Genomic DNA, 27405 nt, shown 5'->3' with positions numbered 1-27405 from the left:
CCGAGAATGCAACTTTAAAAAGAAGGGTTTTGTGATTTACACATGAAAGAAGTGAAACTATCACTGTATTCTATCAGATGAAAGGCTTAACAGACAATCAATTTTTCAATGTATAATTTCAGTTACATCACACTGTAAATTTTGCTATAAATTCTGTGTTACGATCGAGCCCTCCACAATCACCTGATGAAGGAGCATCGCTCCGAAAGCTAGTGTGCTTCCAATTAAACCTGTTGGACTATAACCTGGTGTTGTGTGATTTTTAACTTCGTACACCCCAGTCAAACACCGGCATCTCCAAATCATGACCTTTAATGGTGTCATCTTAGTAATAAATACAAATCTTGGAAAATAACACCGATTAAAAGGAAAAGAACTGGCATTATTACAGTGTCTAAAATACAGTTACAATAAGATAGTTATAACAGAGTTAAAGGATCTATGTTGCAGTCCAGTAAAGAGGTTCAAATAGTAGCACTTCAGCAGGACCTGACCCTCATCCAACAACATCCTTCATCCTCCCCCGCCTCCTGTCCTCAGGTTACCCCCTCACACCGCTCCAGTCCTCAGGTTACCCCCTCACTGTGCTCCAATACTCAGGTTTCCCCTCAACCCACTCCAATCCTTGGGTTAACCTCTCACCTTGCTCCAGTCCTCGGGTTAGCCCCTCACCCTGCTCCAGTCCTTAGGTTAGCTCCTCACCCCGCTCCAGTACTCAGGTTAGCCCCTCACCCCGCTCCAGTCCTCGGGTTAGCCCCTCACCCCGCTCCAGTACTCAGGTTTCCCCTCACCCCACTCCAATCCTTGGGTTAACCTCTCACCCCGCTCCAGTCCTTGGGTTAACCCCTCACCCAGCTCCAGTACTCGGGGAAGCCACTCACCCCACTCCAGACCTCGGTTTCCCCTCACCCCACTTTAGTATTCGGGTTACCCCCTCATCCCGCTCCAGTACTCGGGTTAACCCCTCACCCCGCTCCATGACTCGGGTTAGCCCCTCACCCTGCTCCAGTCCTCGGGTTAGCCCCTCACCCTGCTCCAGTCCTCGGGTTAACCCCTCACCCCGCTCCAGTCCTCGGGTTAACCCCTCACCCAGCTCCAGTACTCGGGGAAGCCACTCACCCCACTCCAGACCTCGGTTTACCGCCTCACCCCGCTCTAGTACTCGGGTTTCCCCTCACCCCGCTCCAGTCCTCGGGTTACCCTCTCACCCAGCTCCAGTCCTCGGGTTACCGCCTCACCCCGCTCTAGTACTCGGGTTTCCCCTCACCCCGCTCCAGTCCTCGGGTTACCCTCTCACCCCGCTCCAGTCCTCGGGTTACCCTCTCACCCAGCTCCAGTACTTGGGGAAGCCCCTCACCCCGCTCCAGTCCTCGGGTTACCCCCTCACCCTGCTCCAGTACTAGGTTACCCCCTCACCCCGCTCCAGTACTCGGGTTACCCTCTCACCCAGCTCCAGTACTCGGGTTACCCTCTCACCCAGCTCCAGTACTCGGGTTACCCCCTCACCCTGCTCCAGTACTCGGGTTACCCTCTCACCCCACTCCAGTCCTCGGGTTACCCTCTCACCCCGCTCCAGTACTCGGGTTACCCCCTCACCCTGCTCCAGTACTCGGGTTACCCTCTCACCCCACTCCAGTACTCCGGTGACCCGATCATGCCCCGCTCTGGTACTTGGGTCTCCCGTGTCCACTGCTCCAGGATTCAGGTTTCCCCTGATGCCCAAAAAAAAGGAAAAAATGGAAAGAAAACAAAACGAACAGGCGAGGCAAAGGAGGTCCGGTTGGAGCATCCTACTCTGCCGCCATCTTTCAAACATGGTTTTAAACAAAGTTTCTCACCCTTTCATCTTATGATCACTCTTCCTTGGAGCATTTTTGACTATAAGCTCATTCATTAATCCTGTCACATTATACATTCCCAGATCTGAAGTGGCTTATTGCATTGTCGGTTCCTGGAGTGATTGAAACAAGACTGGCTTGGTGGATGTAATTGAGTATGAGTTCCCTGATTGGGGCTGTTTTCTGGTCAAATCAGGGAGTCCTGGCTGACAGAAATAAACAGGAGTCTTAGGGTTTCTCCTCACTCTGGGGACCGGCACTGGGCTAGCAGGTCAGAGTTCATGCACTATGCCTGTGTAAATAAGGGGTGACTTAGTGATGGGATACCGGTTCTGTGGAGTTAGTTCAGTTCCAAACATAGTTCATCATTCAAGTAATCTCATTAACAGTATTGCATTACTGTACATCATATTGACGTAAGACTGAAAGGTATGCAAATACCTATATCTGTTCTGTCACCATTTTTTGCTTGAGTACTGATAGCTTCACAGTAGCTACTTACTAAATGGAAGAACAATATGCTTGTCACGATCAGTGACAAGGCACGGAGCCACTGTTGTGTAACTCAAAGGGAAAAGGTTTACAAATTGTCATTCCTTGTTGTCTGATTTTGCATTTAGAGTCTGACAAGACATTTAGACTGACAGCTTTTCATTGTTGTGCATGAAGTGGTTCTCTGAGGTTTCAACCAGACTGTTGCAAGCTTGGTTAAATAAAGTATTTCGGAGTAGGAAACTCAGTATAATCTGTTCTTAATTTTTATTTATATTAATTCTATTTTCACATCAGCACATCTGCATCCATTAAATCGAGCTTATTGGCTTAATGACAATGCTGGTGTTTATTTCTAATAATATATTCATTATTTATTAACTGTATGGCACTTTGGAATGTTGTTAAGTCATGAAAGACACTGTCTAAATGTAAGTTCCTTGCTTCATCTAAAAGTTATTGGGAAACTCAGGATTTGACTTTCTTAGATGGAAATCCTAACAGCATGACTTTGAAAAGTCAATAATGTATTTATTATTGTCAACTATTTATTACCAACTACTCTCTACCCAATTCCCTTTCTCTTCATCCTCCTCAACCTCGCTTTAGTTCATTGACTCCTTGCTGGAGGAAGTTTCAACAAGATCACAAACTCAAAGGTAAAAAAAATTGCAAAGCCCTAAATTTCAGTACAGCTTTTGCAGACATCTAGCCATGAATGCAACAGCACACTCTCTGGATACCCTGGAGAAATGGCATAGTCAAAACATTTCTTTTCGCTTTTTTTATCACGAGGTTTTTCAATCCCTGGCAAAGGAACAGCAGCAGATGGCAGCAGCTCCCTTGGAGTTGTTACAATCCAGCATTACTTGGCATTAGGGGAATTGGATTGTCACACAAAGGCAGCTTCCCATACCACTCCTTATTAGGCTACGGTCAGGCTTTCAGTACGGGTGTTCTTGGTCAGGGGGCAGTGTCTTTGTAGTCCGGGGAATAGGTCACCCATTGCTCCATAGCAGCCAGTCTGGGAAGCAGGGATAGCATGGTCTAGGAGATGTGCAGACATCAGTCAGGGGCCTGGGCGTTTCTCATCCAGGGCTGTCAGGTTAGATCGCTCAAATAGGTGGTCCACAATCAGTCCATTGGGCCCACCCACAGAAAGCATGGGGAAAGGGAGGTTGGTGGGGACAAGGGGAATCACTGGTTCATGAAAGAGACTGAGTTACTTTTCAAGACTGGGAGCTGCAGATTGAAGGTAAGTAGGCATGACATTTGTGAAGTGGGGGGCAATCGTTTCTGCAAGGGTACAGTTCTGTTAAACATGGATGGGAAGGGGGTTATGTGGGAAGGGGAGGGGGGGGGGGTTAAAGGTGGTTTTCTTTCCAGAAATCATGAACAAGCACATGTTGAATTTGTATAATATAAATGTAATTTTATTGCAGATAAGGTAACTTTATTTACATGCTGCCACAAACCATAAAAGAGATCTATCAAATATTCCCTGGTGGATGCCAGGGCTTGTCAGTAGATAGAACAAGCACAGAATACAGTGTACAGGATACAGCCTCACTCACGATACAATTCAGTACAGTCCAAATGCTAAAGGTCAGAGGTTTAGCAAGTTGTCAGTCCTACCAGTAATTTTGCATGCAGAACACAGAAGCAAATATATGAGCTTACAGATTTGATCTTTTTTGGGTGCCGAACACTGCAAAGCTAAGGATATTTGAAATCTATGATTCAACACATAATGAGTTATTGTTCAGAGCTGTAATACCTTTAAATAAATGTGCACAAATAAGTGGATTTAAGAAGTGTGAACTAAGGATTGTCATGTAATACAGCAAATCTTTGTTTTTAAGGATTAGGCAATTGGAAAGAATCAGCTAATATAAAGAAGCTGAAGTTGGTTATATTTCACGCAGCTAGGTAGGACCACCAATTCCATTATTACAGTGGCTATATGTGCACTAGGAATCATCTTTGGAAAAAAAAGACACAGAAACCTACTGTTTGATATATCAAAAAACTTTCAACAGCTATTAATACCAAACTATAATTCTCAGGGAGTACATAAGAATCTGTAAACACCAGTCAAAACAAATGATCCACAATATAAATCACACTGAATACAGTAGTATTTCAAAAATGTTATGGCTTGCAGGCCAAATTGAAGCTCAACGTTGTCATGTTATTGGTTAATAAACAGAAATAAAATGGTTTCTATTACTTAGGTGCTTCAGGTTGGTGTAACAGTACATGACCATTGCATAAAATAGAGTGGTTCTGTCACATAAGTGTTTCTAAATACTAGAGCATTCCAGAATGCAAAATGTAAATCTGACAGAATATGTTCTCATTAGAATTGTATGCACATGAAAGAAAATTGATAAAATGAAGGCCGTCATACAAATTGGAATCTTAACTTGAATCCTGCTTTCACTGTTTCTATGTATTGTTTATATGAATTCTTAGTCTCATGATATGAAAACTTTGACTACTGTCAACTCAGGTTGACTAAATTTATTGTCACACATTTTTTCCTGATGTTTGATCATCAAAATCCCAAGGGCAGATTGAAGCCATTTTTGTTGTCTTTACATCTGTGCTCTGCGAACTTTTATTGTCCTTAGTTGCAGCTGTGTTTCTTTCTGCTACTTGTAGAATAGGACTACTTCCCTCAATGTCCCACGGACATATTTCGGCACGTTTTTCTCTTTCTTTTCCTGCTCCATTGTTGTTTATGTTTTTGCTCTTTCCAATTGCAGAACCAGGCACTACTTTGACCTCCTTAGGGCAGCTTTCAGCCATACTGGATTTGTCTACTGGGTTTTCATCTTTCATGTCCTTCTCCTTGTACTTTCCCTTCACTTTTACCTTGTTATCTTTCCTTTCTTTTGCTTTCTCTGTCTCTTTCCCTTTCCCTGTGGATACCAACGTTTTCATAGACAGCCCAAACCCTTTCATCATTGATCTTTTCTGGGGAATACTGCTTAATAAAGAGGCTGAGGCAGCTGACGCTGGGCTCTGCTCTGATTCCGGTGACTCTGATGATTCAAATTCCCAAGGACAAACGTTCGCTCGATGAGCAGAAACTTGCTGTAGGCTACTGCTTGACGTTATATGTTCTGGCATGCTCCCTTTGTCTTTTCCATTTCCTGTCTCTCCTTTCTTCCCATCCTCTTTTGTACTCTGGCTTGTCTCTAAGGCCTTGCTTGGCATTTCCTTGAAGTCCCAAGGGTGACTCTCACAAACCTTAGTTATTTTATTTGAATCCACATCTTTCGAAGTGGAAATAGTTTCAGACTCCTGAGTTATAGTCGTGCTGCCCTCTGGCAGGCTTCGTTGTGTCTCCTCTAAATCCCAGGGGCACACTTCTGATATCTCAAGACTGCCTTGTGTCACTTGTTTTTGTTTCACGACATTTTCCCCGGGCTTGTGTTTGTTGGTGTTCTGAGCCTTCATGCTTGAATGTGAACTGTGTATATTTTGTGATTCCATTGGTGCAATAGATACATGCTTTTGGATTCTTGACTCTGAAGGAGTAGGTGGCTGGTCTTGTACCTCCCATGGACAGACTTCAGCTCTGTCGAATGGATCACTCAGTTGAGAGTTTGTTGTATCAGGGCTAACTGTGGACTGGCTATTAATGTGTTGCTTCATTATTCCAACTTTAGGACCTCTTCTTGCCTCTTCAGAAATGGAAGAGTGGCTCAAAGAGTTTTTTGGTTGAGATGGTTGCATTTCATGGTTATCTGCTGAGGGATAACTTTTGGTTGCCTCTTTGCTTCTTTGCTGTGGTTTATAGTGTTTGGTGTGCTCATCCATGCTTTGTGTTTTGCCAGTCATTGCCAAAGTCTTCTCCTTTGCACTCGCGATGACACTGAGGGATTTCTGCAACATTGATGTTCTTGGATGCAAGGGTTTTTTGTCTGCACTTAAGTTATGCGCACTAGCAGACTTGCAAACTAATGGGACAGATTCTGTCGAAATATTGTCTGTCTTCTCAAGTGATTTTTTGGCTAACTTTTTCCCCATGAGTGAATCTAAGAGTCCAGCTTCTGTGTTGGAAACTTCAACTTTATTTGCCACAGAGACGTTGGAATCTTCACCTTGATCTGTCACATGGTCATAGCTACTGAGAGATTTTTGCAGCAGTAAGGCTTTACTTTTCATAAAGTCTTCTTTTGCTTTCACACTTGAGCTGGTGGGATCAAATGGATTCTTCCGAGCAATACTGATGCTGTTCCGGGCTATCGAAAGCTCTGAATGTTCCTTGTCCTCTTTGCTGCACTGTCTACTTACTGTCTCTGGAATTTCAGTGATGCGTCTCATAATTGATCGTCCTAACCCTTTCTTAGAGCTTCTCTTCTTTTGCAGATGTGGGTTATTAGTGGTCATCTTTTTTCTTTTGTAAATCTCCAGCTGTGCATATAGTTTCTTCAGTTCATCCTATAAGCAAACAATAGCGTGTTTTTGTTTGAGTGCAATTTCAACAGCAATCTTTTATATCATGCATTAAGTATATGATCTGCACAAATTATACAAATGCTTTTAAATGAGTAAAAACTCAGCAATGAAATCCAGGATTATTGAAAACTTAAAACAAACCGTATCCCATTTTGAGAGTTTATTAATTACAGTTAGAAACTATTGGTATGTTGTCTTAGAATGTTGTTTCCTTTCTTTAGCCTTTCTATGAAGTTTCACACAATTTCTTGCAAAAATTAGTCATTTTCAGTACTGTAGTTACTAACTGTGATGTAAGTATCGTTTCAGTAAAATTGGAATTCATTAGATAAATAATCTGAAAAATTTGCGTTTGTGTTAAATTCATATCAATATAAATGTAGATTAGCAAAAAGAAAATTGTTCTTTTACATTAATTATTCTTATCGTAATTTGTTCAAAGTAGAAATTTAAAAATGAAATGATGAGCGATAGTTAGTTTTACTTTTAAGGGAAGACATTGCTGCTTTGTGTTATATTGATCCCAAGCCAGTTAGTGAAGTATGAGACTAGACATTAATGCTTTTCATGATAATGGGTTTTATTCACTGAATGCAGTCTTACATACACTGGCTTGAGACTTGCAAACTCAGTGTAATAAATCAGTTAACCCAAATGAAGCTCAATAAAAACAAGGTGAACTAAATGAACAGGTGACAGCCCCATCAAAATGTGCACAATAACACATTAAAATTTAATCATGAGACCAGTTATAAACTTCAACTCCTGTGGTGCCCAACAATCATGGGATATCTAAAAAGTAATAGTGGACCTTGCATGCTTCTTTACCCAGCATACATTGGAGTGATCGTGACTGAGAAAGAGAAGCAAGCAGTCAGGTATAGTAACTTCTCCATGGATCACTACCTAAACTTGCACATGCCTTCATCCAGTTCCTCCAAATTGCTCACGTTTCTGTCAACACAGTGTGCCCAAAGATCAGAAGCTTGGGGCTGAAGTGAAGTGAAATGCAGACCTAGCTAGTGACACCATTATCACATGGTTGAATAAAAAGCAATAATAAATTTGCAGACCAGACCTTTCAAATAATGATAAAAGGTCTGCAACCTTACACACCCAGTATTAATGTGGGACAGGGAGCAGTTTCTCCTGAGGAGTACTCTAAGCACTTAATTAAACAATGTATTTAACTTGTGTATCTTAACACCATAATTAGCATGCAATTACCATTTAGACAGGAGGTTCTATCTATCCTGGAGAACAAATGAGTCTCATCATCAGAAATTGTTCAAGGCTCAGTCTGTAGTGAAGGAGCTGTTGAACGTAGACAAGTAATCTGACCCTTGCTGATAAAATCAAGATATCTATTTGTTATTGGGAAACTTCTCTGAAGTCCATGGATCAATCTCGACCAACCTTTGTGGGATAATATCTAAGACCCAGGAGCATTTTATAGAGGAGTTGACATCTAACCAGCCACACTGGAGATGAGGGATAGTCTGGTAGTTGCTTTGGTCTGCCAACAGGAAGCCTTGCCATTCTGTGGACAATGTGTCATTGTTGTCAACAAAGAATACAATAATGTTGCAGCATAACTCCCAAATTTTTCTTCCTGTTTTATTTGATTTTCACATATTTTGCTTCATATATGTCATATTCTGGGACACTAAGATTCACTATATGTTATTATTTGGAAATTTATGGCATAATTGAGAACCAAATATAATTGATTTGATGTATTTGTATTTGTGTGTGGGTTAAGACTTAGTTTTATCTTTGAGTTCTACAAATGTTAAAGGGTGTCTCGAAATATATTTTGCATTTAAATAAGGCTGTAAGAATCCTCAAGGTGAATAGCTCAATGCTTCAGAAGAATAAGGTTAGAAGAGAGGAAACAATGGGCTGTTGCCGAGCAACAATATGCCCTATGAGATAGAGTCATTAAGTCAAAGAGACATACAGCACTGAAACAGACCCTTCAGTCCAACTTGTCCATGCTGACTAGATACCCTAACCTAATCTAGTCCCAGTTGCCAGCACTTAGCACATATACCTCTGAACCCTTCCTATTCATATACCCATCCAGATGTCTTTTAAATGTGGTAATTGTACTAGCCTCCACCACTTCCTCTAGCAGCCATTCCATACATGTACCGCTCTCTGCGTGTAAACGTTGCCCCTTAAGTCTCTTCTATATCTTTCCCATCTCACCCTAAATCTATGCTCTCTAGTTCTGGACTCCCCAACCCAGTGAAAAGACCTTGTCTATTTATCCAATCCATGCCCCTCATGATTTTATAAACCTCTATAAGGTCACCTCTCAGCCTCCAATGCTCCAGGGAAAGCATCCCCATCCTATTTAACCTCACCTTATATCTAAAATCTTCCAACCCTGGCAACATCCTTATTAATCTGTTCTGAACCCTTTTCAAGTTTCACAACATCCTTCCTATTGCAGGGAGACCAGACGTACATGCAGTATTCCTGAAGTGGTCGAACTAATATCCTGGACAGCCACAACATGACCTCGCAACTCCTCTACACAATGCTCTGTATATAATGGAAAGCATACCAAATGCCTCCTTCACTATTCTATCTACCTGCAACAGTGCTTTCAGGGAACTATGAGCCTTGAAATCCCAGATCTCTTTGTTCAGCAACACTCCCAGGACTTTAGCATTAAGTGTATAAGTTCTGCTCTGATTCGTTTTTCCAAAATGCAGCACTTCACATTTATTTAAATTAAACGCCACCTGCCAGTCCTCAGCCCATTGGCCCATCTGACCAAGATCTCATTGTACTCTGAGGTAACGTTCTTCGCTGTCCACTACACCTCTAATTTTGGCGTCATCTGAAAACTTACTAACTATACATCCTATGTTCACATCCAAATCATTTATATAAATGTTGAAAAGTGGTGGACACAGCACCGATCCTTGTGGCACCCCACTGATAACAGGTCTCCAGTCTGAAAAACAACCCTCCACCACCACCCTTTTTCCTCTACCACTGAGCCAGTTCTGTATCCAAATGGTTAGTTCTCCCTGTATTCCATGAGATCTGACCTTGCTAACCAGTCTCCCATGAGGAATTTTGTCAAACACCTTACTGAAGTCCATAGATCATGTCTACCATTCTGCGCTCATCAATCCTCTTTGTTATTTCTTTAAAAATCTCAATCAGGTTTGTGAGACATGATTTCCCATGCACAAAGCCATGTTGACTATCCTTGCCTTTCCAAATACATGTAAATCCTGTCCGTCAGGGTTCTCTCCAACAACCTGCTCACCACCGATGTCAGGCTCACCGGTCTATAATTCCTTGACTTTTCCTTACCACCTTTATTAAATAGTGGCACCATGTTAGCCACCTCTAGTCTGCTGGCACCTCACTTGTGACTATCAGTGATACAAATATCTCAGCAAGGGGCCCAGCAATCACTTCCCTAGCTTCCCACAGAGTTCTCCGGTACACCTGATCAGGTCCGGGGGAATTATCCACTTTTATGCATTTCAAGACATCCAGCACCACCTCCTCTATAATATGGACATTTTCCAAGATGTAACCATCTATTTTCCAACATTTTATATCTTCTATGGCCTTCCCCACCGTAAACACTAATGTAAAATACTTGTTCAGTATCTCCCCAATCTCCTGTGGTTCCACACATAGGCTGCCTTGCTGAACTTTAAGGAGCCCTATTCTCTCCTAGTTACTCTTTTGTCCTTAATATATTTATAAAAACCCTTTGGATTCTCTTTAACCCTATTTGCCAAAGTTATGTCATGTCCCCTTTTTGCCCTCGTGATTTCCCTCTTGTGGAAACGTTTAAAAAGAGAGAACCATCCAGAAGGTTGAACAGTGTGCAGGTTTCTGTCAGACAGAACAGGTCAATAGCAGCAATGGGTCATTTGCACTGCAGTCCTCAAAACCACTTTGACGACAAAGAAGTCTTGAGTAGTATAATATCAGTGAGAGAAATCTCTACAAACTGAAACAGAAGGCGATTGAAGATGAGTTTTAGGAATCCATGTTAAGAAATAAGTGAGCTGTGTTCGCAGATTATTTATGGGTCTCATGAAGAAATATTAACTAAAGGAGCTGACAGTCAATGAATGCATATGTTTGGGGGGAAAGAAAACAAAATATAGCTGTGCCGAGTGAACAAGGAAACTGGAAACTGGGTGACCCATCACTGAGTTTTGGATATCTGTAAGTTGTTGTTGAGGATAAAAGTATTAAATTTTTATTTCTAATATTTGTAACAAGACCATTTCAACTAGTTCTTGTGTAATGTAAAGCTAGTAGTGTTTTTTCCTTTTGTATGTAAAACGCTTTGATGCAGTTTCATTAAAATTACTTTGGGAACCTGTTGTGAATATATTCAGTGACTTATCACCATGTAATGAAATTATGAAAATAAAACTTATAATCTATCAAGAACTGGTTTTATTCTGGAATCTCTTTATCTTCTGTTTCCATAATTACTTTCTATCAATTTTTAGTCTTTTTGTGCTGATCTCTTCATTGACTCTGCATGATGTCTGGAACTTTCTCTTACCAAATAAATTGTTCTGAGGTCAGTTCCAGGAGAAAGTTCCAGGCAGCATGCAGATTAGATGAAGAGGTCAGCGCAAAAAGACCAGAAGTTGATAGGAAGTAAAGGTGGTAGTTACATAAACAGAAGATAAAGAGACTGGAGCAAAGGTTTTCAACTGCAGTAATGCAGCAAGGTGCCATGAAATTCTCAGCAGCCCCTCCAATCAGCGTAGCGGCTTCTGATACTCCACATGCTTGGGGATTTGGCACCTGCACGCGACCTGCACCAAACTCGCTCTGAGAAGAAACTGAGCATGTGCAGTAAAGAGGGGTACAGCTGACATGGTTTTTGAAGTGGCCTGCCCACCTGGACATATTTCCACATTAGCATGGATTTTAAAGTGGATGTTTTTGGATTTTTTTTTAAGTTATTCTATCTTAGTTAGTCCTAGATTCTAAGAAGAAATGTATATGTTTCTTGTCATCTGAGGCCATTCCTCCTCTACTTCAGTTGATGAAACATCTAAACCGAAAGGAACAAACAAGGAATGTCTGTTCAGAGACAGTGCAACAAGTATATCTGAGTGTCTGGTCTGCAGAGAGAAGTTGACGGGCACTGTAAAGGTATCAATCAAGTTAAGACATGGATGAAACATCCATCTGTTGTGAACAAACACATCTAGCACTTAAAGAACTTGAGTGAACAAAATATCAAGCAGACACAACATCTGATGGACTGTGCATGGGTATTGAATAAAGTTCAAGAGTTAAGTTACCTGGTGGCAAAATCAAAATAACCAAATACCATTGTCAAAAACTTGATCATACCTGCTTGTAAAAAATCTCAGTGTGACGTTAAGAGCTGATGCTGCAAACAAGATTGACCAAATTCCACCCTCTGATAAAACGTTGAATTGATGACACGTCAGCAGAATTGATGACATTTCTATGATATGCTGCTGTAAGAGATGTTCACTACTCATGGGAAGTTTGCTTTGCGGATTGGTAAGTCCTCCGATATAAGTAGACAATGCCCACTGTTAGCCATCCTTTGGTATGTTGATAGGAACTCCATGTAGGAGTACGTTTTCTTGTGCAAGGAGCTACTGAGCCATGCGACTGGTGAAGAAATATTTTGGGTAAAAGATACCTTCTTAAGGTAAAATATGCGCTGGACATGTGCACTGATGGAGCAGCCTCCATGATAGGGACGTTGAAGGGTTTGTTAGTAAGGTGAAGGAGCAAAATCCTGACATTCCGATCACCTACTGCATCCTCTACTGTGAAGCTCTTGTAGACAAAAAAATGCCACCAGAGTTAGCTGCAGTACTAAACAAGCTATGATAATTGTGAATTACATAAAAAGCACGTGTTCACTATTGTGTATACAGAGATAGAGGCTGAGCATCAGAGTTTACTGTTACACATTGAGGTGTGATAATGATCATTGGGTAAGGTTCTCTCCTGTATTCATGAGCTCAGGAGACAACTGACAGAGTTGTCAACAACACATGAACTGCCTTACAAAGAGTTACTATCTGGTTATAGTTGGCAGGATAAGCTGGACATATTCAGCCATCTGAGTGAGATGAATATTAAAATGCAGGAGAAGAATGAGATATACCTTACCATCACAGAAAAGCTCCAAGCTTTCAGTTCAGAGGTGCAGAAATCCCATCTGCAGTCAAGTAATAGCCAATGACTATGGAGTATATTTTTAGATGATGGCGTAGCACCACAATAAAATTACATCCTGTGACTTCTTAAGGCATGATCTACATTAATGATCCTCATCATGATTATGAGTCAGACCCAGAATATGACATTTATAGTAGATTATAGGGAGGTGAATACAGCGGTCCAACAAATTGGAAAATAGAAACACCATTATGTGTTGTAAAAGTAGTCTCTTTTTCTTAGACAATCCTTTGAGATTAAGAAGAATTATTTTCCCCTCTGGAGCAGTGGATCCTGAGGTGACTAAGGGCAGATGCATACACTCTGCTACAGCTCGAGCACCTGGTGCTTGTAAAGGTGAGTGAGTGTGATGCCCAGGTTTCACACACTCCTATTCTTTGTGCTTAGTTTTCACCTGGGCGTATTGGATCTGCTCAAGGTGCTTGGCACCTTCACAGATGCTACATTTCTTGTTTGCTTGGTCATTGTCAAGAGATTCTCATGAGTCAATGGGGAATGTTATGTGTTCTCATGGAGACTTTGACGATGTCTGACCAATTGGTTACCATTTGATCTGCAGAAGCTCAGAGTATCAAACTCATTTTGCAAATCTTGTGCCCAGCATATGGATTATGTTGTTCGTCAATGTAGCTGATCAACAATAACCAGTGCCTTGATGTAGGAAAACATCTTGAGAGAGGACATTAATATTGGAATGCCTATCCAGCCAGTAGATTTGCAGAATTTTGTGGATGGATCAGTGGTGAAATATCTCCAGGAATCTAAGGTATCTGATATTGATTGTCCACGTCTTTGTTGCCTAAATGACAGATGGCACAAATGACCTGTAAACCTTGAGTTTGGTGCTAGGTTTGAGGTCTTTGTCATCAAACATTCGGTCCCTGAGATGATCAGAAGCTCAACTGTTGCCATGAAGGTTGGATTTCATCCTTGATGCCTGCTTCATTATAAAAGATGTTCCCAAGGTATAGGAGTTCTCCAACAATTTGCCTTGGATCAATGGGGGACAGATTGATAGGGACCTCTGCTATCCAGACTTTTTAGCCTATGGCCTAATCTCTTTCTGAATAGTTCAAGGATAATTTGGAGCTCAGCCTTTGCGTGTTTGCACACAAGAATGTCATCTGCATATAGCAGCTTGATGACAGAGGTTGAAGTGAACTTGTCTCTGAGCTGCAGGAAATGCAGGTTGAACAGTTTCCTGCTTATCCAATAGAGAGGCTTCACTCCGGCAGTCAGTTTCATGGATGCATGGTGAGGTTTTGCCAGGAGGAAGACACTAAAAAACATTGGTATGATAACATAGTATTGTTGGACCCCAATTTGTACATGCACTGGTTCTGTAGTGGATCCATTGATGAGGATCACAGCACACATGTTGTCATGCTACAGGCAGAGAATGGGGACAAACTTCTGCTGATATCCAACTTTGAGGAGACTCCACAATCTATTTCAGATGACATAGTCAATGTTTTTTGTGGCTGAGAAGAAGACCATTCCTCTTGCTGCTCCATGCACAGTTCTTGAAAATTGTACACAAGTGTCAAGGATTGGAGCAAGCTATAAGGTTTTGTATTTGTCTCTCATGAATTAAGGAGTTTGTAATGACCAGGTCATGGCTTAGGTACAAAGGTGGTGAGAACACAGTTGGGGGCATCGGGAAAGAACAAGGTCAGCCGTGGAGGATATAAAAATGGTAAAATACAACTATCACCCTTAAGTGAGCTACCTGACCCATAGAGTGATCTTGTGGGAACTCAAATCATTTGTGAAAAATATCAGAAAATGTAACAACGGAATAGGAACACCAAGAAAATGCTCAATTTTGGCTCAAGAAGGAAGGACTTTTAATGTAGTCTGTTATGAAATATTCAGATCTGGCTTTTCATAATGATGTACATCTCATTGTAGAAAGAGAGAATAAGGCCAAAATTGGAAGTCCCACTGCAGAATGGCATCTACCATCTTTACAGGGGTGAAATGAGTGAGAATAATAATTTTGCATGATTTTAGATATTTGTGTTTCATAGTTATGGGATTAAAATTCTTCACAAAAATGATTGTCTAAAACAAGACAATTAGATAAAATTATGGATGAAATTTGCTGAATGCAAGAAATCTCCAAATGTTTAAAGAAACATTTTGTCCTCTAACTTTTCAGTGGAATACACTACTCAGTCCATATGCCTGTAGGGCCAATTTTTCATCTTAATACTTTGTAAAATACTTTCTCATTACCTTTCTTTTTAAAAATTATTGTTAACTCACTTGCTATTGTTTCCTGGTTCGGAACAGCAGCCCAGCTATTATTTATCGATAAGCACTACAGAGTTCCTAACAGCACAAATTCTTAATATTGCTGACTTGATTGGTTCGGTCCAACAAAAATAAATGAGCATGGTCCTCTGTCCTTCACCTTAACTCTGACATTCCCCTACGTTTATTCTACAACCCACACCCCTTCCTGAATTAACTGTACTTTCTAAAAACCCATCGCTCTTTTAATTTCTTCCAGCTCTGAACAAATGTCATTGACCTAAAGTTTCCACTCTGTTCCTCTCTCTTCAGATGTTGCTAGACCTGCTGGATATTTCCAATGCTTCTATTTCTGTTTCACATTTCAACATCTACAGTAATTTGCCTTTGGGTTAATATAACTTGATGTTTATGTGGAGAAAGTAATCTATCGTACATGTTGCATTAAAAAGCAAAATTAGTTGCAGAATGTGACAACAAGAAAAGTTCATTGTTTTTACCCTAATGTCATCAGGATCAAGGCTGTGTTCACTCCAGGCTGAGGTGATGCTGCTGTTCAGGTATGACCCTGATCTGCCCATGTCCAACTCATCTTCATAGGCCTCTGTTGCTATGTCATCTCTGGGATTGATACCTGCTTGAAGGAACTAGAAGGAAAGAAAAAAAAAACCAGAGAATTATATTTGAATCTTGTCAAATTGGTTTGGTTGAAAACAGATAGTAGAATCTTTCAAATGCTGGATTTTGTTTCAGCCAATGAATTCTCTTATACTTAAATTGTTACAGGTCACTTAAATTCCAGTAATGAATGCTCCAAAACCTGCTCCTAATAATGACATATCCTTCCAGCAACTTTCAGGTCGACTTCAAATAATAAAATGTAAACACATTTAGGTTACAAACTGTAGGCTCAGATATCCTTGTAGAATGCCATCAGTATGGAAACAGATCTTTGTATTCATCTTGTGGTGTTATTATTTCAAATGTGATCAGTAATGTCCCATCTTCAGAAAGAGCAGTGGGTCAAGAAAATATATTTCAACATTGTGTTTCCAGTCTGCTGTAATGTCAATGGGAAGTCTTCAGATTTTACTAGTTTTATCTTCCTTTATGACCTTTAAAACAAAATCCGGCATCTTTTCATGGCCTCGCTATTCTCTCTGATTTCAAATACACCTACCATAACTTCTCCATTTTAGAAGCTGCCTCTTAGAAACAACTGAGGAGGAATTTTAACCTTCTGCCACCATATGGGAATACTGATCAGATGGATTAACAGGAAATGAGACATCATTCTGGCCTGGGTTCACTCCATTTACACAAGCCACCACTTCCTCTTTGCTGGTTCAAGTCAGGTGAAGCTCCTACTATAAACAACTAGAGAAGCATGGCAGTAAGCAGCCAAATGGTCAGAAGAGGTCAAGATAAATTTTAGAATGTAAGTTTTAAATTTCAGAATTTAATTCTATCTTAAGAAGGGCTTGTCAGTTTTTCAACAGAAGTTTTACAATGTAATTTTTGATCCTATTCTTTAATGTCTGCTAGGCTATAGAAGGAAAGATACAAAAATACTGAAGAAAGTCTGTGACTTTTTGTCATCCTTTTCCTTTCTTTATTCTATGTGGAATATTGGAGTTATTTGCAAGACAAGCATTTGTTGCACAAACCAAACTGACCTCTAACTGAATGACTCACTCAACCGTTTCAGAGTCAACCACATTGCTGTAGTCCTGAAGTCAGATAGGGACCACACACTAAAGGCAAAAGTGAGGACTGCAGGCGCTGGAAATCAGAGTCTAGATCAGTGTGGTGCTGGAAAAGCACAACAGGTTAGGCAGTATCCAAGGAGCAGGCAAAAAGCCCTTCATCAGGACTGAAGGCAGGGAGCCTCCAGGGTGGAGAGATAAATGGGAGTGGTGGGGGGGGGGGTTGGGGAGAAGGTAGCAAAGAGTACAATAGGTAGATGGGGGTGGGGATGGAGGTGATAGGTCAGAGGGGAGGGTGGAGGAAGGTAGCAAAGAATACAATGGGTGAATGGGGTGAGGATGGAGGTGATAGGTCAGAGAAGAGGATGGAGTGAATAGGTGGAAAGGAAGATAGCACTGTCCTCATGACTCGTCCTACCTGCCTGAGCTGGAAGGTTGGAACTGGGGTGAGGTGGGGGGAGGGGAAATAAGGAAACTGATGAAGTCCATATTGATGCCCTGGGGTTGAAGTGTTCCAAGGCAGAAGATGAGGCATTCTTCCTCCAGGCGTCTGGTGGTGAGGGAGTGGCGGTGGAGGAGGCCCAGGACCTGCATGCACTCAGTGGAGTGGGAGGGGGAGTTGAAACTTTGGGCCACGGTGTGGTGAGGTTGATTGGTGCAGGTGTCCCGGAGATGTTCCCTAAAGCGCTCTGCAAGGAGGCGTCCAATCTCCCCAATGTAGAGGAGACCACATCAGGAGCAATGGATACAATAAATGATATTAGTGGATGTGCGGGTGAAACTTTGATGGATGTGGAAGGCTCCTTTTGGGTGTTGGATGGAGGTGAGGGAGGAGGTGTGGGCGCAGGTTTTGCAATTCATGTGGTGGCAGAGGAAAGTGCCTTCCCTCAATACACACTAAAGGTCATTAGTGGTCAATCAGTGAGGCTTCACAGTCACTATTATGGAGATTAATTTTCAACTCCTGACTTGTTAATTGATTAGGTGGATTTGATAGTAGCCTAAACTTCTGGATTTCCAGTCCAGTGAGATTCTCACTGTGAACTTTCTGATGAATCCTCCTACGTTCAAGTCTAAATCATTTGTACAATACCACAAATAGCAAGAATCCCAACACTAACCCTTATGCGACCCCAATGGACATAGACTTCTAGTCATAAAAAAAACTCTCCTTGACCATCACCCAATGCTTCCTACCAGTCAGTCAATTCTGGAATTAATGAGCCAAGTTTCAATGAATCCCATGGGCTCTTATGCCAAGGCACACCAGGCTTTGGGCCAAGTGCTGGAAAATGAGATTAGAATTGTTAGGTTTTTTTGATCGGTACAGACTCGATGGGCTCAAGGGCCTTTTTGGGTGCTATCGAGCTCTATGTTGACCATACCACTACATGATTGCCCCCTAACTATGGTGTGGCCATGAATGCTGTCAACTAAACTATCTATTCTCTACCTCAATGTAGTAGCTTCCCTTCAAACATCCCCTGCTGAGTTCACACAATACTGTATAAGGCATTCTAACCAACTTGCTGATGGTCTGCCAGGGATCACCACCAACCCTCTGCTGGCAATCCTGTGGATGGATGCATCAGTGCAGGCTGAAAGGGAAATCGAGTGGTGTGCTATTCCCAGAGTCCCCCTCAATATTAACATGGGATGGGGTGCTCAAAAGGAGTTTAACTGCCTTCTCTATCGGTGCACGCATTGGAAAGGAGGTGCCGGTGTTGGTCTGGGGTGGACAAAATCAGAAGACACATTATACCAGGTTATAGTCCAACAGGTTTATTTGAAATCACAAGCTTTCGGAGCGCTGCCTCTTCATCAGGTGAAGTGAAGATGAGTGCACAGGCACAGAATTTATAAACTTAATGTCAATGTTAATATGCACAATCTCCTTAGGGATTCTCTCCACTGAGTGTGTGATGTCAATGGTAGCCATGATGTGGAGGTGCCACTATGATAATGGGTCTTGCGCTCTTGATTTTCTGCTAAGAGACACCCTATTTCAGGACCAATCAGTTGCCTTACTGCTGGCAACAACACAATGCAATTTAACTACTGGATACACATTAATGATTTTGGATCTATTTCCACCTATAAATATCCAACTGTATTTCAAGGACAACAGGGATTGTCACACGATTGTACAGTTTGGCTGTGAAAATTATTTTGCTCTCTCATGCTCTCAGAGGTCCAATTTAAATCGAAAAGTCACAGCTTGATGTGGTTTTGAGTGCAGCAACTTGATTTTAATGGAGACGCAGGGGAGGCTTGAGCTACTTGAATGTTGCCCAAGGAACCTCAGAGTATTTGCTGGGACGTTAAGGGGAGCAGAGATGCTTCTTAAGCCTGCAGAAGGAAGCTTTCGGCCTCCTCAGGCCTGATCCTCCTGAGCCTGAGCTCGTTGGAAACTCTGCCTCTGGCTGGACCCAAGCGACCAATGCAGAGCTATTTCGGCCTTGACACTATTCTCACCAGCACTGAGCAGGAGATCAAAAGCAAGCAATAATAAGCTCAACAGTGAAAACTGTGGGACCATAAAACTTTCAGACATCAAGAAGCACATCCATCACAAGACCACTGCACAGTAAACCTGCAAGTATTAAAATCAGTCCCAACAATTCTGCTCCTTTAACCATTCAGGACTATCCGGTTATAAATTCTTTTGTTTTGTGTTGTGTTTTTAAAAACTGAGGACTGAAATGAGAAAGAGCTGTATTGGAACTAGCATTTGAAAGGATGGCTATCTGTTTTGAAAAGCAAAGTAATCTGACACCTATATAATATGAAAATACTATGATCGCTGAAGCAAATCTGAAGCAAACAGACAGAATGTGTTGGAGAAACTCAGTCAATCTGGCAGTGGCTGTGAGTGAAAAAGAGTTATTGTTTTGAATCCTTCTTCAGAACTGACATGCGGGCAAGCATCGTAAAAAATGACTTGAACAAACAGTAATTAGACTTTAGATTTCAGACAATGTGGTGCCAATGCAACTTTTACTGACAACAAGAAATTGAATGGATGTGGGACAAATCAAGGACAAAATTCTTTTTATCTCCCAACAACTGTGAGACTGAGCAGTTTGGAACTGGAAACCAGTTATAGAGAGAGAAGTATTCAGTTCTCCTCCAGCTCAGCAGTGCTCCCTCTGTTCTCTGCAGTCAAAACTCATTGTAAACCAGAAGAGAACTGGTTTATCTTTCCTGCAAGCAATTGCTATAACTTGTAACGGATGAGTTTTTATGTGTGAACCAGCCACCTTGTGTCTCTCACCAACCAACTGAAGCATCCGGAGAGCAGCAACTGAAGCAACGTGCTGCCCAGCAGGAACGGCAAACAGAACCTAGAACCAACTGATACCGGAGGATGTACATAGAGGGTGTTGATCTCAATTGTTAATGATGGCAGCATCCTGTTCTTAATCAACGTGTGAGCGAATAAAGAACTGTGGATGCTAGAAATCTGAAACCAAAAGTGAAATTGCCAGAGAAGCTCAGCAGGTCTGGCAGCATCTGTTGAGAGAAAGCAAAGTCAATGTTTTAGATCCAGTGACCCCTCTCAGGAACCATATGGAGAGAAAGCAGGGTCAACGTTTTGGATCCAGTAACCATGCTTCAGAACCCAAAGGGTCACTGGACCCGAAACATTGACTGTTTTCCCTCCACAAGTGCTCATGGCTCTGCTGAGATTCTGCAGAATTTTCTATTTTTGTTTGCGAGGACGCTCTTCACTGAAGCTTTCTTCCCCTCTATTCTAGTTCATCTTCAATCTGAATAAGGTGCTATCTGGTGACAAGCATCACCTGACTGCCCTCTTTCTCTGAGCACTTGCTAAAATACTTTGTTTCTAAAGGCTGACAGTTTATGTTCTGTTAATCATCCATTTGAACCATTCCATCCAATAAATATGGGACATGTGTTAGTATAGTCACGTCTCTCTTTACGCATCTTCTAGCTCAAGGTCCACTTACATTCTACCAGGAATATCTCCTGGCTCTTTCTACAAGGGCTGCAAAAGCTGCCATCCTAGCATCATGGAAAGTCAACCTGGACCACCGATAGAAGTAACCCAGACGTTTCCTATATCTGATTTTGAAATTATCCATATTTTTGCAGAGAGAGAAAATCAATGCTGTAGAGGGTTATTTCTTTACTGTACCATTTATTAGGTCTGAAATTTTCGTATAGAATAAACAGAAAAAAAACTATTTCACCAGTTGAGCAGTTTATGAAAAGAGGGCACAATAGAAAAATTTGAACTGGACCCATTAGAAGTGAAATTAGGAAACACTAGGGTTGTAAAAGTTTGGAACCTTCTTTTGCTATGCTAATGGATGCTCAATTGATGATCAGTTTATCAATTAGATGAACTGATATTGTGAGCTAAAGATGTGAAGAGATATAAGGAAAAGATGCAGCTACTTGAAGATCAGCCATGATCACACTGAATGTAAAGGAACATGCTTGATAGCCTAAAGAGCCTGCTCCTGTTTTTAAAACATCTCCCATAGGTGAGACAGAAGGTCTCAGCTCCTAGATGAAGCAAGAAAGCAAAACCCACAATTTCCTCTTAAGAACTAATGCTGCTCCTTTATTAATGTGGACTAATCTGAGGACTTTAAGCCAGGCTGGGTATTATCTTTCAATGAAAATTGCATATGCTATGCAGTAAAAGAAAATTAGGCTGTTTCATCACAGAGGGAGCAAGAAAGTAGACTAAAAAGCAGGATTGATGGATTCACATGACTAAGGATAAAGGGAAAAAATCCTTATGACCTCATGTAATGGCTATTGCCAGGTAAAGTCTTCATAACAATTGTGAAGACTTTACAATTATCTTCATTCTATGCTGCATTATCTTTATTCTTGACCAACTGTCTACAAACCCTCCAGGTTTCAGTCATCCCTATTCTCTGTAGATCACTCCTTCTCTCACAGTTAGCAAGTCCAATGGTCCACTGTCCTAAGTTAGTAAAAGCATCCTTACTGTATGATCCAATCCCTTTCATATCAGTCCTGCTTTTCCTGCAGTATCCCCCTACTGGATGTTTGCATCGCAGGGTGGGGAACACTAAATCCTCACCCTCATCCAAATCAGGTACTGTGTTACAATGATTCAGGTGCATTGTAGTCCAAATTGAGCTGGACATGGAGAAGCAGCAATGGTAAGTTCACACCAAGATTTATGGTCTAGTTATACATTGTAACATCCCATCAGAAAAAGAAATGATTACCATCAGTTAACTCCTTTCTATCTCTTTCCTTACAATGTCTTTTTACGATCTTAGACCTTCAGGCTTGGATTTTGTTAATGTTGCTGACGTTCTAATATGGAAGCATTTTCAGGGACCAGGAAATTGGAGTGTGATTAGACTTACAGTGTGGAAACAGGCCCTTCGGCCCAACAAGTCCACACCGACCCGCCGAAGCGAAACCCACCCATACCCCCACATTTACCCCTTACCTAACACTACGGGCAATTTTGCATGGCCAATTCACCTGACCCGCACATCTTTGGACTGTGGGAGGAAACCGGAGCACCCGGAGGAAACCCACGCAGACACGGGGAGAACGTGCAAACTCCACGTTTTTGGAAGTTATTGGGCTAGTATAGGTTAGGTAGGATTCGGTCGGCGCAACATCGAGGGCCGAAGGGCCTGTACTGCGCTGTATCCTTCTATGTTCTATGTTCTATGTTCCACACAGTCAGTCGCCTGAGTCGGGAATTGAACCCGGGTCTTCAGGCGCTGTGAGGCAGCAGTGCTAACCACTGTGCCACCGTGCCGCCAACACCGTGCCGCCCATGATGGGCATCAGCACAACAGGCGCAGCCAACCCACGGTTCACCGCCATGATATCCATTCCATGATGGACAGGAAACATGATTATGAAGTGGGAGATAGACGTACAAGGGCATCAGCCTTCAAAATGGACACAGCCAGAGAATGCCAGGTCCAAGGTAAAGGCATTCAGATCATTAACCAGTCAGTTCATTATTTGAGATTGCTCCAGGCTATGTGTTATGTCTCTGCAGATCATGCCAGGAGGAACCTTTTATATCTGGAAAGAGGTAAGGGGAAGCAAACAATGGAGGCATAGTTGGAGGTTGCCAGAGTGGTTAGCAGTTGCAAGATGATGAGCAGGACATAGCTTCCGAGACTTCCTGAAAGGGATGTTACAATGTATAACTAGACCATAAATCTTGATGTGAACTTACCATTGTTGCTTCTCCATGTCCAGCTCATTTTGGACTACAATGTACCTGAATCATTGTAACGCAGTACCTGATTTGCAAACATCCAGTAGGGGGATATTGCAGGAAAAGCAGGACTGATATGAAAGAGATTGGATCATACAGTAAGGATGCTTTTACTAACTTGGGACTGTGGACCATTGGACATGCTTACTGTGAGAGAAGAAGTGATCTACAGAGAATAGGGATGACTGAAACCTGAAGGGTTTGTAGACAGATGGTCAAGAAAGATCTGGCAAACCGAGTAACATACATAACCAAGGTGTCAACCAGGAAGGTCTTACAAGGATGGCACACCTATAAGCAGCAGGACTTCAAACCACATTGAAAAGGAACATTGAGGTGTGAGAGAAGGGAACAAAGTTGTGGAGGTATGAGAGGATGGTCTTGTAAAGTTTGGTGAAATGTCAGAAGAATCATATCAGTCTATGGATCACTTTGGCCAAACAGGAGCTGAAATCTTCATCCTTACATTACAGGAGGAAAGGTCACATAATGCCTGCAAGAGGTCAAAGAGTCATACAGCAGAGAAGAGGCCCTTTGGCCCATGCAGACTGTGCCAACCTGCTAATGCTAATCCCATGCTGCAGCTCTTGGCCATAGCTTTGAATGTTATGCCATTTCAAGTGCTTATTCACATACCTTTTAAAGGTTGTGAAGTTTTCCACCTATACTACCTTCCCAGGTGGTGCATTCCAGATTGCCACCACCATCTCAATGAAAAAAATCTTTCCTCAATTTCCTAAAAGATCTCCTGCCTTCATTATTTACCATTCAACAAAGGGGACATCTGCTTCCTATCCATCCTGTCCATGGCTCTTCATAACCTGATACACTTCCATCAGGTCCCCCGTCAACCTTCTCTGCTCCAAGGAAAACGACCTGAACTTATCCAGCCTCTCTTCATCGCTGAAATGCTCCATCTCAGGCAACCTCCTGGTGAACCTCCTCTGCACCCCCTCCAGTGCAATCACATCCCTCCTGTAAAAAATATTCAGAACTGCACAAAGTACTTCAGTGTAGACTAAATATAGCTTTGGAAAGTGCTGTCGAAGTATCTTTGGTGAATTTCCGCAGTGCATCTTGTAGATAGTACATACTGCAACGCCTGAGAGTTAGTGGTGGAGGGAATGGATGCTTGTGCTTGTGGTGCCAATAAAATGGGCTTCTTTGGCCTGGCTGGTAATAAAGCCTCAAGCTCCACTCATCCAGGCAATGGGGAGTATCCCATCACAGCCCTGACTTGGCCTTGTAGATGGTGGACAAGCTTTGGGGAGTCAGGAGGTGAGTTACTTGCTGCAGTATTCCTAGCCTCTGCTCTTATAGTCATTTAATGGATGGTCCAATTCAGTTTCTGGTCACCAGGATGTTGATAGTAGGGGATTCAGCAATGGTAATGCCACTGAATGTCAGGGGGCTGTGGGTAGATTATCTCTTATTTGATGGTCATTGTCTGGCATTTGTGTGGTATGAATGTTACTTGCTACTATTCAGCACAAGCCTGGATATTGTCCAAATATTATTGCAGTTAAACATAGAGCTGAGGAGTTGCGAATGGTTCTGAACATTGTGCAATCATAGGTGAATGAACATCCCCACTTCTGACCTTATGATGGAGCAGCTGAAGATCAATGGGCATAGAATACATCAACCTTATCTGCAAACTAACACAGGGACATACTTTGAAGAATCTTTCAGGATTCAACTGAAGTCTTGAAGTTAGATAGCATGTTTCTCTCATAGATACTTACTGATCTATGATTGTGCCATGTCTGGGTAGTCCTGTGTAGTTATCATCACATCTACTTTAGAGTCCTATCAACATTAGGTGGTGCTGTTGCTCCTTCATGCATCTCCTCCCTCATCTACATCTCTTGGTGGCACTGACATAAATTTTGAGGTTTTAGTTGAATTTTATTCCCTGGGCCAAATAAAACTACATTTTCAATTCAACAAATCCATCCACCTTCTAAGGCCTTTGGGGATCCTGAGGTGAATGATAATATAGAAATGATGCTAAAGAGATAGATAGAGGAGGGTGAGGAAGGGGACACAGAGATGATGGGAGGTGAGGGTGGTGGTGGTACAGAAGAGGGATGTGAATGAGGGAGAGCAAAAGCTGACGGGAGATGGGGGAAACACAAGGTGTGGATTGTGTGTTCAGCTTTGACTTAGTTGTTAGTGCTATTATAAGGTGGGGTTGCTTGTGGAGTTACAAGACTTTGGTTTCTAATCTGTCTCCAGAACTTGAGCTCAGAAATCGAGGTTGATGCTTCACTGTAATAGTGAAGATTTGCTGCAGTTGGAGGTGATGCAAGGCTGTATAACCGACCCAAGACAATGACTTTGGGGGAATGTGAAGGACTCACATTTCCTATGCTATTGTTGCAGTTAAACATAGACCTGACATCAAGGGTATTCAGCTGTTGTGGAAGGACTTGTAAGGCTAACTTGTTGGATAATGGGGCCTTGCTAGGATTATTTCCCAGGGATGAGATAATCAAGTCACCATTAAAATACACAGACAATCCGCTTATTTGGATACTCTGGCAATTATAATGGAAGGACACATGACATGCCAATCCATTGTACATTTTGCATGTGGTGTCTTAACAGAGACCAAGCAGCTGAGAAAGTAAAAAGGATGGCAATCCACTTCATTGGCAATTCAATATCTTTTTTCAAATAAAATTAAGTTCTGTTGCTGTCAAATGAGGACAGGGTAAAGACTATGCATCACATAGTCAGTAAGAAACATGGTCAATGTAAGTGGAGACTTTGTCTAAGTGAGAAAAAGTCTGAGTGAGTGAAACTCAAAATCTGGTTCACAGTGGGAATTCAGTGCAAAGGGAGACAGAAGGCACTTTAACTGGAATTTATTGTAAGAAGTAAATTCTACAAGTGAGAAATGTGTGGGATTGGATATAAAATGTGATTGAGAGCCTAGATGTCATAAACCACTGCACAGATGTCATAAACCACTGTGTGACGTGTTTGCAGGAAAAGCAGCTCAATCATCTTTATTACTAATCTTTATGATATAGGTAAGGTCTTCAGTTTGTGTTTAAGACTCTAATGTCTTTCTTCTCTCCTCTTATAAAGGAGCTTGTTAAGTATAAGATTGATAATAGTGTTTTTCTCATTAAAAAATTACAACAGATTTTACAGATAAGGGAACTGAAAATTAAATGAAATATGATTGTGATGGCATGACGTGTGATGTTGCTACTGTAACATGTGGAAGCTGCTGGGAGCCAGTGTGACCCACAGTGAACATATTTGGAGTAAGTGCTTGCTGCCTGAGGAACTCTGGATCTGAATTGAGGAGCTGGAATCCGAGCTGCAGACACTGACACATCTGGGAAGGGGAAAGTTACTTGGACACTCTGCTCCGGAAGGCAGTGACACCCCTCAGAGTAGGTAACTCAGAGACAGGAAGCTGTGACTGCAGGTGAGGTGGATGTGAAGACACTGCATTTGTCTAACAGTTACGAGGTTCTTTCAAGCTATGCAGATTAAAGTAGCGACTGCACAGAGGACATAGGACCACAGTAGTTATTAGAGACAGTTTAATTGGGAAGACACATACTGTTCTCTGCAGCTGTGAGCACAAGTCCTGAAAACTGTATTGCCTGTCCGATGCCAGATTAAGGACATCTCTTTGGGGCTGAAGAGAAACTTAGAGCTGGAGGGAGGGATCCAGACGCTGTTGTATAAGTTGGTATCAGTTAGTACTGGGGTAGAAGGGTGCTATTCTGCTGGGAGGGGCTTCACATGCACAGTGTTGGGATCAATGTTCAGGTGAATTGAAAACCAAGGCCTGTAGAAAGGATAAATCGGGAGATGGAGCCATGTAACCATGGGTGACGTTAATCTTCATATAAATTGGGAAAGGCAGATTTGTGGAGGTGAGTATGAGCAGGAATTCATAGTTTCTGTTTGGAGCAATTTTATAGAACAAAATGTTGTGGATCCTATTAGGGTCAGTGCAATTGATGAAAACATAGAATTTCTAATGTGCCTTTATTCCGGTACATTGCATACTTCAAGTCCCAAATTTTAAAAAAAGTATTATTCCTTTACATTGCTTATACTGAGAAGTTGCTAAATTTGAATTTACCTTTTCCAAAATTATTTTTTATAGTCCATAAAA

The 27405-nt window shown here is 41.8% G+C and overlaps 1 protein-coding gene across 1 annotated transcript in view; it reads right to left on the bottom strand.

The window, feature by feature from the left end:
• Window positions 1-4376: 4376 nt before the first annotated feature.
• The window catches only part of gpr158a (G protein-coupled receptor 158a), a 649347-nt gene continuing 626318 nt past the window's right edge, over window positions 4377-27405 (bottom strand). The window contains exons 10-11 of the mRNA XM_060825583.1: window positions 15794-15940; window positions 4377-6782 (exon numbers count right to left, since the gene is read on the bottom strand). Of these exons, the coding sequence (XP_060681566.1) occupies window positions 4860-6782; window positions 15794-15940 (2070 nt within the window). The 3' untranslated portion in view covers window positions 4377-4859. The remainder of the gene's footprint in view (window positions 6783-15793; window positions 15941-27405) is intronic.

The sequence above is a fragment of the Hemiscyllium ocellatum genome, chromosome 5 (assembly GCF_020745735.1).
Source record: "Hemiscyllium ocellatum isolate sHemOce1 chromosome 5, sHemOce1.pat.X.cur, whole genome shotgun sequence".
NCBI lineage: Eukaryota > Metazoa > Chordata > Chondrichthyes > Orectolobiformes > Hemiscylliidae > Hemiscyllium > Hemiscyllium ocellatum.
The sequence above is the reverse complement of the archived record's forward strand: the minus strand, read 5'-3'. Positions and strand labels throughout refer to the sequence as shown.